This window comes from Centroberyx gerrardi, chromosome 18 (genome assembly GCF_048128805.1).
Source record: "Centroberyx gerrardi isolate f3 chromosome 18, fCenGer3.hap1.cur.20231027, whole genome shotgun sequence".
Classification (NCBI taxonomy): Eukaryota; Metazoa; Chordata; class Actinopteri; order Beryciformes; family Berycidae; genus Centroberyx; species Centroberyx gerrardi.
Genome location: NC_136014.1, coordinates 9,531,935 through 9,550,252, shown reverse-complemented (window position 1 = coordinate 9,550,252; position 18,318 = coordinate 9,531,935). Strand labels below are relative to the sequence as shown.

General features: G+C 42.6%; 3 protein-coding genes across 4 annotated transcripts in view; 2 read left to right on the top strand and 1 right to left on the bottom strand.

The window, feature by feature from the left end:
• Positions 1-3,036, top strand: part of eva1aa (eva-1 homolog A, regulator of programmed cell death a) — a 68,897-nt gene extending 65,861 nt beyond the window's left edge. For both annotated transcript variants that reach the window (XM_071920669.2, XM_078289808.1), the window contains one exon: positions 940-3,036. In XM_071920669.2, the coding sequence (XP_071776770.1) occupies positions 940-1,319 (380 nt within the window). In that variant the 3' untranslated portion in view covers positions 1,320-3,036. The remainder of the gene's footprint in view (positions 1-939) is intronic.
• Positions 3,037-3,875: 839 nt separating this feature from the next.
• On the top strand, positions 3,876-8,542 carry efhc1 (EF-hand domain (C-terminal) containing 1). The gene is made up of 10 exons (XM_071921090.2): positions 3,876-3,938; positions 4,767-4,988; positions 5,098-5,385; positions 5,557-5,706; positions 6,378-6,570; positions 6,946-7,172; positions 7,447-7,587; positions 7,751-7,964; positions 8,092-8,256; positions 8,421-8,542. The coding sequence occupies exons 1-10, from the start codon at positions 3,876-3,878 to the stop codon at positions 8,450-8,452; spliced, it is 1,695 nt and encodes a 564-aa protein (XP_071777191.1). The 3' UTR covers positions 8,453-8,542.
• Positions 8,543-9,033: 491 nt separating this feature from the next.
• On the bottom strand, positions 9,034-17,748 carry tram2 (translocation associated membrane protein 2). Its single transcript, XM_071920367.1, has 11 exons — positions 17,569-17,748; positions 15,674-15,737; positions 15,120-15,229; positions 13,715-13,831; positions 13,505-13,563; positions 12,866-12,950; positions 12,616-12,686; positions 11,964-12,068; positions 11,096-11,239; positions 10,343-10,500; positions 9,034-9,886 (listed from the first exon to the last, which is right to left on the bottom strand). The coding sequence occupies exons 1-11, from the start codon at positions 17,686-17,688 to the stop codon at positions 9,810-9,812; spliced, it is 1,110 nt and encodes a 369-aa protein (XP_071776468.1). The 5' UTR covers positions 17,689-17,748; the 3' UTR covers positions 9,034-9,809.
• Between the last annotated feature and the right edge of the window lie 570 nt (positions 17,749-18,318).

Here is an 18,318-nt window from a genome sequence, read left to right as displayed (position 1 = left end):
TACCACCACCAAATGGTTGGTGGATTAGTAGGTGTTGGATCTTAGTAGTATCAACACAATGTTGATTCTAGGCAAGTGATGTGAGTGACATTGGTATTTGAGCGTACGGTTTCATGTGTGGTGCATGTGGGTGGTACGCTGTACTGTTGTACTGTGGGTAAAATCCCCTGTTTCCCTTTTCCTGGGACTGAGAGGTGGGTAAATGTGGGCTAGAGGAATGTAGATGTTAAGCAGAGATACCTGACTACACACACTCACACACACTCACGCACACATACACACACACACTGTCAGTCACCTGCTCCAGCCAGCTGCTAAAACACACCAGGGGAAGTTGGGGTCTTTCCTGTTATATTACCTCCCACTCTGTCATCCAAATAAACACTTTATGCATGGTGAAACACACAGAGCATACAGTCAAATAAACACACACTCCACATTCTGTACATAGGCTAAGGGCTAGGGATGTAGGGACACAGCTTTTTACTTCTGAAAATGTTTACCCACCTTTTTTGGCTGCCATACAATTTAATGATATGCATTTATGGAATCTAAATGACATGACTTTTCAAGAAAGTAAAACTTAGACTGAAGCTATTCTAAAAAATATATTTTTTTGTTTATATACTTAACTCTTCATTTACCACTTCATCACTGTCCGGTTGTCAGATGGTGTGACCTGAACACAAGCACATATATATGAGCTGTAACTCTGCAGCCAGTGTGCCTGACAGTCTAGTGAAACGTTTTATAACAGAGCCGGCAGAACAGGTCGGAGGAAAATGAGTTTTCGCTCCAAAGACTTTAAAAGGGGGAGACCCGACACAAGTCAGACGGATTTGATTAAGCATTTGACATGTGTTCTGTAAGAGATCAACTAAATATAACTCTCTCTCTCCCTCTCTCTCTGTATCTATCTGTCACTCTCTCCCACACTAGACCACCCAGAGCGGGCGGCGCTCTTCTTCGTCTGCGGCGTGTGCCTGGGCCTCTTCCTCACCCTCTTCGCCCTGGTGGTGCAGATCTCCTGCCGCACCGACTGCCAGCCCCGCCGGCGGCCCGCCGCCAAGAAGCGGGCGCGCCCCGCCGACTCGTCCTCCGACTCCAGCGACTCGGACTCGGACTGGGACACCACCTCGGACCTGTCGGCGCGGCGGCACCGGCGCTTCGAGCGCACGCTGAACATGAACGTGTTCACGTCGGCCGAGGAGCTGGAGAGGGCGCAGCGGCTCGAGGAGAGGGAGCGCATCATCCGGGAGATCTGGATGAACGGGCAGCCCGACATCCCCGGGACGCGCAGCCTCAACCGGTATTACTGAGGACCGCCTGTTTGGGGAGGGGGGCAGCTGCTGATCGGACTTGACTTGAGCTAAATATAAAAGGACGCACTTGGGCTGGAAGGGGCAAGAGACTAGTCCCCTTTGAATCTTTCTAAGCAAGTGTGCAACAGATTTGCACCCACACTGGGAGATGTGGCAGATATGGGAGGATATGCCTCTCCCTGTGGGTGCTATAAGCTAGACCCCACTCAGTAAGAGAATTAAGCTCCCACTCTGCATGGTAAGCTCGGCCAGAAACCTGGCTCTTATTGGTGGAAGCTAGAGGTGAAAGGCCGTCTGCTGCACTGCCTCGCCTGTGACCTCACCGCAGGCCCTTATTGAAGCGGGGATCTATGGGATAGCTGCCTTAGACACACACAGGACTACATGGCGACTGAAGGACCAATGCCTCATACCTGAAAGACGATGACACTTGCAGCTTGCTTTACGCTCAGTACCCTCCAGTATTCAAGCGGGGAGTTTCAAAGAGAATCTGGACGGTGGGACAAGAGAAGAAGAACAATGTTAGACAATCTTTCCACGGTCAATAACCAATGCTGCCTTTTGAACTTTATAAAAAAACCAAAAGATGTTGTTTTTGGGAATTCATCTCAGCCCTTATGAAATCTATTTTATAATATTTAATAGTTTATTGTTGTTGTGTATTTTTTGTTCTCAATTATGGTTTATTATGAGATATTTTTATACTTGGCGAAGGTTGTCTGGCACCTCAGGGATGCAATCCTAGTGTTTCTGTGTCTGGTTGATGTATTTGCTTCCTAAGAAGGGGATCAGTCCATGTCAACAGCTGTGTCAGCATTGAAAACAGAAAAAGAATTAGAGATATCATGTCGAGAGCCTCAAAGAGGTTTAGTGATTTGAACCTTATTTTTGATATGTTTCATTCAAAGTGCAGTGCCTTGCCTAGCTATCAAGAAGTCATTGGCGTCAAGAATGCAGTTGGTTTATCGCTTACTAACTGGTCAGATGATCCATCGATCCCAAGCTGATCTGATCTTTCTGTGTATTCCCTTTCTCTATTATTGTTGCTTTGTTAAATGGGCATATGTACACTCTGAATGGAAATGGTGAATGTCTCTGTCAAACATTGCACTTGCTATCTCACCAGATGGATAATGTACATAATCAGATCATGCCAGTTTTGTATCAGCTACAAAGGATTACTGTGATCCTCGATACTAGTTATGGTTCCCTCATAGAAAACCATGGGACTTCAACCGTAGGGAACTACAACCATAGTTCCTGTGTCCACTGATCCCCTCTTTTAAAGATGCTAGTGCTGAACAGATGCTTATGGGAAGTGCTGATGACCAGCACTTCCCATAAGCATCTGTTCAGCACTAGCATCTGTAGAAGGAGCCAGTGCTGTGAAAAGAGGTTCCCAGTGGACATGCAACCTGAGTCTCTTAAATCATGTTGCCAATTGAATAATATAAGCTATTGTCAATCCAGTTCTGTTTGCGTTGCACTGGATTCAACTATAGAAAAATTCTAGTTTTCATAAAAAGCTTGGTATTTTCCTGACTTGAGAGAGTTGAATTGAGAGTACACAGGACATATTAGGGTCATCCACATTAAGACTGCCACTTTGTATGGTTTTTACTAAGACAGTTTTTGTGTTTCAATTTGAATGGGACTAAAATGTGCCAATAGCTGGTAAAGTGAGACCAAAATATGACTCCTGTGCTTGGAATAAACTGTGTTGAAAAATAAGATGTCTACTTAATCTTTTGCATTTCCTTTTGAAAAGAAAGTTTTCATTTATTGTTTCCTCAAATATGCATGATGCTTGTGTTAGCCCTCAAGAAAAGGAACTGTGGTTCCCATAATTAATTTTAGGATATTATACAAATATCACAGTAGGAATATAATAGAAATATTATAGTGATACCACATGAAATGAAAAAGAAAAACATACCAGAGAGTACAATGAAGTCTTTATAAACTCACCTATGAGCACCACAGACACCCTATAAGTCCTATAGGGATATTACAGCCTAGTGATTTTGCTTTAGGGAAAATATAAGCATTGCTCGCCCTCTGGTGGTAAAAATTGGGTACTTCACTTTGTATAAATTACATGATCTGAAATGAATAAAAATTACCTAATCATAGCAAAATTATTGGAAGCCATGCCAGATAAATTGCAGGCATGAGTCTTTGTTTTGTTAATTAGTAAGCTGTTCGCCAGAGGTGCTGATTTATTTAGGCGAGGAATTTATTGTATTGGATAAACAAATGTAATATATATTTTTAATAGTCAGTGTTAAAGAGTTCAATACATCTTGTATTTCTAATCCAGATAGTTACTTTATTTCCTGATTTCTTCATTCTGAATTTCACCTAGGCTACTTTATAGTAATTGGCCTATTTGTTTGCTTTTTCTAAGGAAATTGTTGCCATTCTAGTTTCCATGGATACCACAAACTAACCACTGGTAGCCTGTGGCTAGCGAGCTAGACCGTCTACAAAATGCAGTAGAGAGTCCTATTTAATATCTTCTGAAGACTGGAAATAAATACTACAAGACTAACAATGTCCATAAATACTGGCCATGGTTTGCCATTTTTACCTGGATACACTTTCCGAGATGTAACGGTAAGAATGTAACGTTAAACTCTGTGAATGTCTTCTGAAGTTCTACCGTGGACTAACTTTAGCTGACCGTTAGCTAACGTTAAGTCGAAGTTAGTTACGTTAACTAGCTAGGACGTTAGTTGTTAGTTGCATTCTCATTCTGTTATCTTGACTGTGTCCATTCCTGCTTAATGTGGCTTAACGTTAATTGGGTCACAAATTTGTCAATGCCCTGTCGGTGTTCACCATGATCTACTTACTACAGTATTATAGTAAATCATAGTGGCAACTCATTAATCTTTATGTTAATTAACTAACTGTTGTAACAGAGACAGAATATCAGAGTAACTTATTAACGTGGCCTACAGTATAAAAACGTCAAATGTATTGGGATTTGTGTATAGGCGTCAATTAATTATTAAACGTGGCAATCTGATCTGATAAGATAACCCAATACACAAAGAGAAAAAAACATGTTTAGAGATATGTTTGACCACATAAATGTATTTGTAGTAGATGACATGCATTTGACATACATTTTCCTGGCCAAAATATATTTGGATATTCTTGCAAATATACAGTATGTTGTCAACAGCACATAGAAGATGTGTTTCTAATGTCCAAAATACTATATTTTGAATGAATGTAATCTACACTTACAAAGACATTTTTGGGCCATTTTTTGTTTATTTTGAAACATATCTATCATAAACATATCTATCATCTATCAGTAGTAATAGTGTTGCAAATGATGAGCAGAGCTTCTTGTCATATCATTTCATTTTAACATACTAGTAAGCATGCATTTTGTTTATTCCCTCCTCAATGATGTTTGATGTTTCTGTACAGAAGTCAGCCTTCCATCGGCCCCAGACACTGGCCTATAGGAATGGCTACGCTCTGCCCCGTCGGCCCACTGTGGGCATCGGACAGACTCCTCTCCTGTCAGAGCAGCTGACCCAGCAGGAGATCAGTGACTTGTCCACTCAGACAGCACACGTCACCTATGCCTCCTCCGGCCACAGCAAAGCCCTAGACCTCATCCCTGCTCATGTGGCCTATGACAAGAAGGTATATACCAAACCTAGAAATGCACTTATTAATCCTATTTCTTTACTATTTCCAAAGATGCATCCGTCCGTGTTTTGTCTATCCTTTCTACCACTCTCCGGTCTTGTAGGTGCTGCGTTTCTATGCGTACTTCAAAGAGGACATCCTGTATTCCCCCGACGAGGAGTACCGCGTGCGTCCCGTGGTCGTTCACTACTTCCTGGAGGATGACAGCATGTGCGTCATCGAGCCCGTGGTGGAGAACTCTGGGATACCGCAGGGCACGCTGATCAAACGCCAGCGTCTGCCCAAGAACGAGCGCGGGGAGCACTTCCACTGGAAAGACCTCAACCTGGGCATGGACCTGGAGGTGTACGGGGTCAAGTACCGCCTCACACACTGCGACACATACACACAGGTAAACACTCTCTCTCTCTCTGTGTCTGGCTCCTTTTGTTATCCTTGTCTCTTTCAGTTATTTGGATATGCACTTGTGAGTTGGAGGTCAGCTGTTCTTATTGACCTTTGATGTTGATGTTGTAAACATGAAACTCTCTGTCTGTCTCTCTCTTTCTTTCACCGTATACAGGACTTCATGGAAAGTGAAGGCATGATTGTTAATGAACCGGAGCCAATGGCTGTGGACCCTTACATCACACATCGCAACAAACCTCAGCCGTCCTACATCACGCCCACTGACTTCGATGACCTACACCAGTTCCTCACCATGGACCGCAAGGTAAAGGAAATTCCCTCAATTCCAAACTAACTAGGTAGCCATTATGAACCCTAGTCTGGATAGATAGAGACGCAGGGGTACACAATCGTCTCCTATCCAAACATATATAGATTAATGTAGATTTTTCTGATTGGTATAACTGTTGTGATGCTAGTTGTCGGCTTTTGAAAATGTGGTTGTCTCCACTGTTAACAGTCTGCAATGCTAAGAATAAAATAGCTTTGTAATGCTAATAAGAATTAAGAGAGACCGGTAACATTGCGGCCACTTTTTGAATTTTACCCTGCAAGTACCCAGATGGCAATTGTGTACCTATGGCAGCAACATCATAACCTAACTGGATAGCTGTTATATTGCTACTGTTGTGGAAAAATCTTGTAACTCCAATTTTGGTGATTTTTATGTTTCTACTTGAACTGAAGCTTTTGTCCTTTATAGGTAGAGCCAATTTCATGACCCTAAGGCCCTTGAAACCCTTTCAAAAACCATGATAAAATCTCAAAAATGCATGGTGGTCAACCTAAAAATAAGGCTGTTGTTCTAAACTCCTGAAAAGTTTTTGAAGATACAAAGTTATCATTTTATAGCCTTGACCCTGCTCAATTCTCGATCAGGGTTTCTACCTTGAGAAAACTGGCATACCAGTCATATTTAACCCCCTTCTCCATTAGGTGCTGCGTTTCTTTGCGCTGTGGGACAACGCTGACTCTCTGTACGGGGACACCAGGCCTGTAACCATCCAGTATTACCTGGTGGACGACACGGTGGAGATCAGAGAGGTCCATGAAGCCAACAGCGGCCGAGACCCCTTCCCTGTCCTGATGCGCAGACAGAGGCTGCCCAAGAAAATCAAGCAGGCCTCCGGTGAGACACAACACTGCGTCACTTTTAACTATATTTACTGTCAATGCAGTCAAATACAGTGCAATTTAGTAAAACCTGGATAAAGTGGAAGTATAGTGTGATGGATGCTTCATTACTTGCCTTTACACATCCAGTAATGTAAAATTGCAGTAGTGTTGCAGTTTATAGAGTAGTTCTTATTTGGATATTTGTATTATGATATATGGGCAATTTTTACCTCCTACTTTCAGCTCTATACAATGATCTTATGGTGCCATCCATCCTACTTTGTGTCTTAAAAATATGACATCAGGATGAGACGGCACTTCTTCTTGAAACAGCTGCTGTCATAACAGTATAATAGACTCAGTGGTTCCCTTTGTCCCCTCTCTGCAGGGCCCTTCCCTAGCTGCGTGCTGGAGGTCTCGTCGCAGGAAGTGGATGAATATTATTCCCCCAAGGACTTCCAGGTGGGCGAGGCGGTGAAGCTGATGGGCCGTCGCTTCCTGCTGTATGACTGCGATGGCTTCACCAAAAGCTACTTCCAGAAGAACCACCCAGAGGTGGAGATGAAGCCCAGGGAGGGGCCAAAGAAGGCTGACACGTTTCGGGACCGGAAGAAGGTGAGAAAACATGAACTACACCCTCAGAAAAAAACATTGTACCCATTTTTTCTTTTTCTGAGAAGAACACAAGACTAAATGTTTTGGACTTTAGGCACAGATGAGTTCAAATTTCCTAATGGAAAAATCTACTGACAGCCACTGCCTTAGAGGGCTATTATAATCTGTATTATCTGAGGGTATGTGGCTTTGTGGTGTGATAACTAATCCTCTCCTTTTCTTCCTTGCCATCATCTCCATTACCTTCTCCTCTCCATGGACTCCATCCGTACAGGAGGTTCCTCCCTACAATGGTTTCGGTTCTCTGGAAGACTCTCTCCAAAACTGCTTGTCTCTAGTCCCTGAGCCTCCCAAGAAGAACATGATCAAGATGCTGGAGAATGACCAGAAAGTGTTGCGCTACGCTGCCAAGCTGGTGAGACAACATGTGTTTCAGCTGTCTATTTGAATCACTGAGTTGTACCAGTCAATTATAAGTTTCAGAATAGAAGAGCCACAGATATTTACAAGCATTTGGCTTGTGGCCACTGCTAACTCCCCACCTTGCTTAAACCTGTCCCCTCTTGCTGATATCCCAGGACTCCCAGAATCCCCAGGACGAGGGCCGCCGTTTCATGCTCTCCTACTTCCTGTCCGACGACATGATCAGTATTTTTGAAAAGCCCACCCGTAACTCTGGGATCCTCGGTGGCAAGTTCCTGGAAAAGACACGCATCCCCAAGCCGGGCTCTACTGTGGAACATCCTGAGTTCTACTCACCCGCTGACTTCGCTATTGGAGCCACTGTGGAGGGTGAGAGTCTAGTGTGTTATAGTGCCTGGGTTTCCCACAGGAATATGTGCTCCATAGAATTCGCCCATAGGGGATCAGTAGAGAATCACAAAAAGTTTCCAGTTTAACCCATCTTCCCCTCCTTTAGTTTTCAGCCACCGCTTTGTGCTGACCGATGCTGACCACTATGTGCTGAAGTACCTGGAGTCCATCTCAGACCAGATCCCCTCTCAGACTCTGGAGTCTGTGCGCCAGAAGCTGGGCATAGATCCACACCAAGGGACAGCAAATAACCAGCCATTTGACCGAAATGGTACAATCCAAGCCAATCAGCAAAACATGCTTTGTTCTAGTATTGTCTGTCAGTAATTTTGATTCAGTAGGTGTCACTTAAAAAAAAAAAAAAAAAAACTCTTCTCATGGGTGATAACAGTTTATACCTGCCACTTATGCCCTTTCTTCTTCTTTCTTCATCAGGTGATAATGAAGCAGTGGAGCCCTCTTCATGATGTGAAGGAAAGGCTGGATTCTTATTGCCCTCTAGTGTTATTCCCTCTGCAACAAATGTGACTTTTATCCTCTGCTAATGAATGAAAACCTATTCAGTACATACGTTTCTTATCATAATAAATTCCCCAACACTGGACCTGTTGCAGATGAAGTGATTTGTGTGCTTTGTTCTGCCACCTTCTGGACAATGTATGAAATACAATCAGAATTTGCTGTTGGTGTGATTGACCTCGAATTACCTTTTCCCCCCATTATGAAAGCACGCTGAAAATGCAAGATTTATTTATAGCCGGAAAAGAAACTGGGCTGGAACGGGCCTGACCAGATTATTGAAAATTATTTGTGCTTGTGTTTGTCTTCATTTCTCATTGGCTGTGTTGACATTGACTCTTACTATACAGTATTTTTCCTCTATAGGTGCAACATAGACTATGAAGGCTCATTTTTGCCATAATAATGCCTTTTTTATTGACAGATGTTGTGTCTAGTGTTGAATAAGAAAATAGAGAAACTGCACCCATCAATGTCATTCACAATAACAGATGAAAGAGTCCACGCCTTATTTCAGAAAAATGCATCATTTAATAAAGTAATAAACACATCTTCATCAAAAAAAACAAAACATGGAATGGCATGCGATAATATCCAACATACATACATGATTCTTATCTGTAAGCGACCAGTGAGAAGTGCAGGCTTTTAGACTGACATGAACCAGCGGGGGGAGCCGAGGTGGCCGCCCCTTTGGTCGGCCAAATATCAAAGACGCATCTGTTCACCACACTACCCTTCCCTGACTAGGTAATGGATAATGTCAAGGCCAGGCTACAGTAAGCCTCTTACTGGCTACCATAGCATCAGTAACATTTTTCTGCACCAATGGACCAGACTAGAAAACAAGCAAAGCCGGCTCTATGACAAGAGCTCAAAACAGCGGCAGCATCAGACACTACAACCAGTACAGTACTTATGTATGAGGATAGGCATTGACACATTCAATATTGACACGCACAGTATACGGAGTGTGTGCCGCATACTGTGTTCACTTTTACATTTTAATCATTCGGTATACAATGGCGCTCCATAGGGTGGGATAGCAGGCGGCGTGGGTGTATAAAAAAAACAAAAAAAATACTGATATGAGAAGAGTAAATGTCTGTCGGGCTCGAGGGATTTCCTTGGATTTCATTTTCCAGCATTCAAGCCTGTGTCTGTAGCGACTGAGTCCCTGTGACACCTCCGGACATACTCACCAGGAGGCTGATGGCCAGTGGCCACCGGTTTCCCCGCTGTGCTGATGAGAAGCCTTAGCCGGGGCTAAGGCCGCTGTTCAGACTAGCCGTTACGGGTCAGGGCTTAGGGGGCTTTGAGCTTTTTGGTCCGAGGAGAGGCTCCGTTCTCAGCTTTAAGAACGCCGTTTTCATGGTGGCCAACTAGCAGGGAGAGACAGAAGTCAGAAGTCAGGACTTGTGCAGTACATAATATAAATCAGTGTGATTGGAACAAAACAAAACAGCAGAGGATGATGGGAGAAAACTAGGAAAACAAGAACACTCCAATAGGAATGAATCCAAAAGTTTTGTTCAAAAAGCAAGAAATCCTGAAAAATTCTGATTGTCACGACTTTAGATTGCCAACAATTTGCAACAGTTGCTGCCTGATTGATCTGTAACTATTAAAGAGTTACTAAACCCCAAACCCAAATCTGTACCTATTGTACTCTAGAGACGGTAATTGGCACCAAAGATCAGCTAATAGCAGATGGCAATTTCAGTAGCATGTTTTTTACCATCAAATGTCAGGCCTTACACAGATTTGTGTTTTTAAATAGTCATAAATCATAAATGACATGTATTATGAAACGGGTGTGAGTGGGTGTCTGTACTCACGCGAGTCTCTCTTCAGCGGCCGTAGGGGTTGCTTGGCGGCAGCCTTCTTGCGAGCAGCCTGTTCGTGTCTGAACTCCCTCCAGCGCCTCAGCTGGAAGCGGATAAACTTCCAGAGCAGCCAGGACTGGGTCAAACATACCAGCAGCAGAACAGTCATCCTACAGGGACCCAAGGTGGAAGGGTTAGTGTGTTTTTGTGTGTGTGTGTCAGGGTGGAAAATCACGGGTAGAGGAACTGTGGGAGAAGCTATTTTAGCAATGACACCTGAAAGGACGTTCTTTATTGCAGCAATATCCGCTTCGGCAGATAACCAACCATAATTTGGATGTTCTCTTCTGTTCTTAGCTTCTAGTTGGCAGGTAATATTATTGAAATTGGCTGGTGGATTTATTTTAAAACGGACCTGCCAAAGTTGACAAAAAATTTTACTTTCCTGCCCTGGTGTGTGAGCGTGGAGTAGGGGCTGACTAATAAATTGATGCAACAATATTGGCTTTCCGAAGATATATCAAAAGCAGCATTTGTTCGATATCTTCTGTTACTGAGAAGATCAGTGCAAAAAACATGAGAAAACACAAACACTTGTGGCTATTTTCCCCCCATTTAGTGTACACTAGTCCTTTGAGGGGAAAAAAAGAACAATTCTGAACAAAATCAAAGAGTACTAACAGTACCACAAAAGAAATCATTGTCTAAACATGTCAAATATTGGTCATTTTCTTCCTTCCCTGTGTTCACCAGTTTAGCCCTTACCTTATCAGTACAGTGTTGAAGTTGCCCATCTCCCAGTCCAGCCCCTGGTTCTCAGCACGGGCCAAACCAAACCCCACAGCGAGGAACATCAGGGTCAGAGTCACCATCCGTGTAAACACAAAGCTGACCGCCCACAGGTTAAACCTGAGCCATGGCACACAGTGAAGCAGTGGTCAGTAGGAAAGCGGGTACACTGTGAACTCCAGCCAATGGTCACCATAAGAACCAACCGGCAAAATAAACCAAACAAGGCGACAATAAACATGTCGTCATCCATAAATGACGCAGTTACTCCCAGGGGTGCAAAGACAGAGGTCAAAAACGAGAGATTTTTGAAATATTCATGTTTAAAAGTCTATTTCTAGTAAATTATTTAATGAGAATATATCAAAAACTAACTCTTTAGATCAAATGAATGTCACTACAAAGTCAATGTAAGGGTAACTTTGATTCAAAGGATGAAGTGTTAAGGAAAAAATATGTATTAAGTACATTAACAAGGCAACAATAAACATGTCGTGACCCGCAACTGATCCATATAGTAATCAAGCAGCAATACCCCCCAGTTGTATAGTATAGTATACAATATATTGTATATGTACTACAAGTGTATCTCATTCTCCTTAGGATAAATAACAAGTTTGGTGTCAATAGGTCAAAAAGTGAAAAAGCCTTAAGGGAAAAAACGCTTGTCCAAGAAATTCTAAATAATGGAAAATCCAATATGGCATACACTGATGGTCCTAGAGGCAAATTTGTAATATGTGCACCACTGCATGTCACGTCAGTCAAACTTACTGTGTGGGAGACATTGGCTTGTTAATTTTTTAACCGTTAAAACTTAGCATGAAAATGGCGAGAAACGCACATTTTCTGGTGGTTCTCGTCAGTGAAGTAGAAGAGCCTGGCGATGTGGAAGCCCAGCTCCGACACGTACTGGAGGAAGAGGAGCACCAGTCCCACACGGCTCAAACTACAGCGGAGAGGAGAGGAGAGGAGAGGAGAGAGAGAGGTGGTGGGTCAGAGGGGTTGATGGCGGAGGCGGAGAGCAGAGGGATCAGGTGGAAAAAGGAAATAACACACTGGTGGTAGGTTTCCATGCATACCATGTACTTAAACCAAATCTAATCATCTATTTTGCAAATCATCCAATCATTACTATTATTTAGACAGGCTGTCGCTAATGAAGCAGCTGTACCCCAGAAGTATCTTGATTCCCTGTTTGTATCAATACTAAAATAAATAGATATATGCTCTAATATGTCACCATATCTAATGTTAATCTTATTGTGAAATAATTTCCAGAACATCACAGATACAAAGTAAAGTGGAGCCTCTATGGTCTAGTAATGCAGTGGAACAAAATATAGTTCTGCTGCTAAAGATAAATGTCTTTCATGGTTCAAACTTGTGTGTTTTCTATTATTATTATTTCCTCATTTTCCATGGACTAGTCTTTGAATGTCCATGTTTTCCAGGAACTCTGCGTCTTTCAAAGAGCCGCTCAGCCGGATGCTTACTTTAACAAATAGGCTGCGGAGATGTGCAGCAGGTACAGGCAGATGTACTGGAGCTGACGAGGAATCTCCTCCTGGAAGACAAACAGCCTTTATTTGCATAGGTATTTTCTTGGGATACATCCTGGATCTGTTTTTTTTTTCTCTCTCGCTCACTGTCTCACACACACACACACACACACACAAAAACACACACACAGCTTATCTAGCCGCGCTCCAGAACTCCTCCAGTTCCCATGGCCTCCCTACTGACCTTGCGTACTTTCTGGAAGTAGAGCTCTGGCAAGGCATGGAGCCAGTAGGCCAGCTGAGTGAGGTAGAAGAACTTCACCTGAAACCTGGACCAAAGAGGAAGGGGGGAGGGGGGGTTACTGAAACAGTCACTGCACACACGTAAGGAAAGGTTGATAAGCTAGAAGGCAGAAACTGTGTACAGCTGGGAAACTGTATTGCATTTTAAGGTCTACCAGTATGGGTCCACACAAAAGTATGTGTATTTACAATAAGGTCATCAATTATTTCAATTGCTTTAAGTCTGAAAATCATATTATATCAACTATTACTTTTTTTCTCTGGATGCGGTTTGCAGTTTTTAATATTTTTTTACTGCAGTATAATGAGTAAACAATCTGAATGGGGAAGAAACACATGTGAACTCACTAGGTGGCATCAAAAAGTACTTTACAAAAAAAAGTATTGTTCATAAAATACAGTTTGCATTGGGAAAAACTAAGAACCACTGAATATACCATGCAAAATCTACAAAAAAAAGTGCAATATTGTATTTTTTTGGCATATTGCCCAGCCCTAAAACTATGTACTGATTTTATTATCCAAATATTCCATGATGAAATAACTGTACTAGATCATATTTCCATATCATCAGTCATACCTGAGGTGTACATGGGGATAGTTCTCCCAAAGGCTGCTGGGATGCAGGAGGTATCCCTCCTGTGTGAAGGAATTACAGAGAAGAATCCTTCAGAAAAATGCTTCAACTGTCTTTCATTTGTGTGTGTGTGTAAGTTAAGAGTGTGTGTGATATTGCCTCCAGTGGGGAGTAGTACATTTCTTTGACTTAAGTGTAAATAATCAGTCTCACTGTTATGAGGATGTAGAGGCTCCACACGCTCGACACCAAGTGAAACACGCACAGTTGGCCCGACTCATTGAACTTGTTATTCTTGCTCTTGGAGAGATGGAGACGCCGGTTCACTTTCTGCAAGAGGGGGTGGGGGGGGGACAATACGACAGATCATGTGAACGGAGTGGGATCCAGGCGTCGCGGGTGGCACGTCTGATGACAATAGAACAAGATCAAGCTCCTGTTACGGCAAGTGACAGCGCCTGGTTACATAAAAAACCCCCGTCATTATCATGCACAAGGAAGTGCAGGGTGATAGGAATACCTGGGCCGACAAAAGGCGACGACGGCTATTTATGGCTGCTCCAAACGCACGTCTGACAAAAGTCTTCCATTCAAGACGTAACCCTTTTGGAAAGCGTGACGGCGGTGCCAAAATAAAATCTCATTCCTCATCGCTGGCCTATTTCTAAACAATTGCTCAAGGCCTCATACTTTCGAGGGGCGCAAATGCGACTCCCTCTTCCTTTCTCCACAGCTCTATCTATCCTAAGAGCATTAGAGAAGGTCTGAGAAATGTCAGCCTGTTTTTTTGGTCCATTTAAGTCTCTAAAACAGGCAGCAGAGTGCTCCTATTTCTTTTTTTATTCAGTGGGTTTTGAAGTATCCTGGTGAAAAAGTCCTTTTCAGTATCACAAAGTGCATTTAGATACACACACTATTAGGGATAGTAGTGCATATCCTGGTTAAGTCTTATTCAGGATAAGCTGTTTATATGCATCTTCATATTCCTGTATATAAACAGAATATCCCAATGTTACAGTATCCACCAATGTGGAAACAGTAAACTGGCTAAAGCATCTAAAGTATCCAGGCTATTAGTATTCCTCAGCTATCATTCAGGTTCCTCATCGCTGCAAAAACAGTGTATCTGAATTATGGCAAACACAGCAAGATGTTTACCCAAGATGAAAATCGACTTCTTGAGTTTCCCCAAATATGAATGGGATATCAGTGTGCATGTAAACACACCTATTATTGTTCAATGACACAATGGCAGGTTTCAGCCAAGCAATCTGATTCCAACCTCGCTGATAACTCCCACGAAGCAAAGCTATTGGTTGCTTTGTGACTGAAGGGAGCTATTTAGCAACATTTCTTGCTTTCTCCTGCTTTATAACAACTTTGGAGAAGACTCTTCAGACAGTACATGTGTTGCATAAAAGCTATAGTATGCCAGAGGATATTATACACCCCTGGGTACTTAGCCGCATCACTTTCAGACCCATAATCACCGTAAAGAACGCCCTCTCTCTGGTAGTACTGCCACAATAACATCTGCCACGCTCTTCTCTTGAATCTCCTGACCTGGATGTCCAGCCCTACCCATGATGCATTGTTGCTCCAGTGACAGGCTACTCACATCCAGGACATACTCCTGCACTACCGCATGGAGGATGATGGTGATGAAGAAGTAGAAGAGGATGGTTGCGCAGTCCTTCCATCCGTACTGGTACAGCGTCACCTCTCCCTCTAAACAAACAGAGGAAGGGACAAATTACAGTGTTTGTTAAATGCACACAGTGTGTTTGCACTCAGAGGTGTGGTATGTATCCTGAAGTAATGGAAATTGTGTTTGCAATCAGAATCAAACAGCAGTAATATAATGATGACATATGCAAGAAAAATCACACTCTTAAAATAGCTGCAGAAGTGCAACTGTGACATGTTTTAAGTGCAAAATGGATAGGCAGGCCAACCACTGTGTATTAAAATCTATTTATTAGTTTAAAAAGTTAAGAGCAACATTTTGGCACTGGATTCCTTCATTACATTTGTAACTTTTGCAATAAGCTGTCATTTTAATGGAGAGTGTGTGGCGCCTATCCACTTTGAACAACTGAACAGCCATGTTGGCCTTGTTCATTACAACATGCTGTGTCTGCTGTTGAACAATGTATGAACTGCACTGCATACCTGGTGATAGTGTGCTGACATTGTACTGAGGCTGAATGAACAGTATGGCCGTCTTGGCTGTTGCCTGGAAATTACATGAGATGGTAATTAGCAAAATATTTAAATGAAGCCGTCTTGAAGCCAACTTCGAGAGGCCTCGCATTCATGCAGGTGTGCGTGTGTGGAGGGGGAAGAGGGTGGGGCGGGGGTGGGGGGAGGGGTTGGGAGAATCCAAACATTTCAGAATTTATATCATCACACAATCCTCCCCTCTGGCATTGTAATTGGACGCTGGGAGGTGAATTCCTAAAGGTGACGGTGCTGAGCTGTTGAAAAACCTGGCCGGCATGACAAGGCTTGCATTGACCCGAGACGCTGCTACTTCCACTTGGAAGCTCGGGTGCACAGGTTCCTAAACTTTTTCATGTCAAACACCCACAAACAGATCTGCATTAGACCACTGACCACCATGGGATAAGATTTTGTCCCATGGAACCCCATCTGAGAAGCTGTTTGTTGTTTGATATGGCTTGATACAGAATCATTAGAGTGAAACCAATGAGAAAACAGTCCTCCTTGTACACTGTCATTGTGCTAACGTCTAGTGTGTGAAATAACACTCAGATCAAAATCTTCCTCTTTTTGCTGGGGGACCCGCTGTAGGACCCCACAAGGACCCCCGGTGGCCCCCGAACCCCAGTTTGGGAACCACTGCTGGAGTGCAACAAGTCACCAGCATTCCTTGCGCGCCGGGGCCACAGGTGCCTTGTCAACGTCAAAGTCCCGAGTTCACAAGACCAGATACTACACTGCTGTTCTCTCTTTCCGAAACCTGAAAACTGAAGGAAATCCCCTTCCCAATTTAAATACAGCCAGCTATGCAATCATAGCCGAGATTCCGGATTGAAACTTTGCTAAATAACCAAATCGCGGCCTGGCAATGTACTTTAGTGTATTTATGTCCAACTATTATATAATCTAAGAGCTAAATAATACAATTAGCATGTGTCAGTGGTGAAATTCCCTCAGACTAAAGTAGTTTTAGCCCACAGCAGCAGCAGCTCAGAGATTGAGACGTGGCAGTAAACTACCAGTGTCAAGACAGTGAGACTAAACACAGACTCTACTTCCGATTATACCTTTCAAAATAAAACATTTAGTGGTGTACACGTATTGTAATGAATTGTGGGTTATAGCGATACTTTTATTTTGAAGGCAAAAACTCCTTACCTCTCGTCTTATTCTGGCTACCTGTGAAAGTTTGACGCAGCTGTGTTAACTGAGGATCAAATTGTTGCAGCGGGCTGTCTTTCCTGGCGACAGTTTTGGGGGTAAAATATGGGGTGAAGTCGTCGATAAGGAAACATAATCAGTGTATAAGTTTGGAGTAGAAACGAGCATGCTAACGGCAGTTTAGTTTTGTGGCCCAATTCACCAAATTGTCAAGCTTTATACTAATTGCCAGTGTCCCGTTACAACAGCTGATCTGACAAAACCAATTTTAAAAGACACCTCATTTGGGATTAAAATATGAAGAGAAAGACGCCGAATAGTCTCAACATGTAACGTGATAATAAAAAGTCTACTGCTGCACTTTGTAGCCTGCTCTTGTCAGCTTTAGCTCAGTATGAGACAAAAGTTGCTACTTTGACTGCGAACACAAAGTAACATTCATTGTTCACAAAACTTGTAAAACTGCAGCAAGATATCAAGCAGCCACCATATCCGCAGAACTCACTACACTGATAGAGAGCCCAGATGCAGTCAAACAAGCGACACTTCTGCAAGACAAAATCATTTTGAACGAATAAGAGATTTCACGTCAGCTAACTAGATCTGAGTATCTGCAGCAGACTTGCCAACTTAAAACAGCTGAGTGAGACGAGGGAAAAAATGAGAATCTGAGTTCATCTCACCTCAAACATCAGTCCAATCAGAATGAAAATCACCAAACTAAAGACGATGTCGGCATGGTTTTGAATTAAGAACTCCTGGCTGAAGAAAGGATAACTCTTGTTTCTTCGGCGAAATGCCATTTCAGCACAATAGGATTTTTTCCTACTATTTTCTAAATCAGAAATTTTTTCTGACTACGAAGTTCAGGAGTTAACTTTCTCATTGACCTGCGCATGCGCCACGTCTTAAAGGGAGAGTGCCATAAATTCCTTCTTTGAGGCCATTTTCACAGTGTGTAGTCTGACATTACATTTCAAGATATGACAGCCTGTGTCCACCCATGCAAACACAGAGCAATCAAGTTTTAATTTATAGCATCTTAAAAAAGGTCAAATTCCTGTACCATAAATATAGAAAAAATAAATAAAGTTGAAATAACTACAAAGATTTTTACCTTAAGTCACCCCAATATGTATTTATTGCTTGTTAAAAGCCACCAGTGGCTTTGCACCCCACAGATCCATATTTCAGATAGGCAATCACCTGAGAGGGAGAAAGTATATATGAAACCCAGCATAATTTCACTGTTTCGTTTGTGGATTTGATCCCTTTTACAGAACAGTAATGAGCAAAAATGCAATTGCCCCCTAGATACAGCAATCAAAAAGCACATAAAAAACATTGTCACAAGAAGTACCTAGAGAGCATGTTTTCATTTTGTTTCACAATTGACATTTAAAAGCTTCTTTTAAAGTCAAATAGGTGCCTGA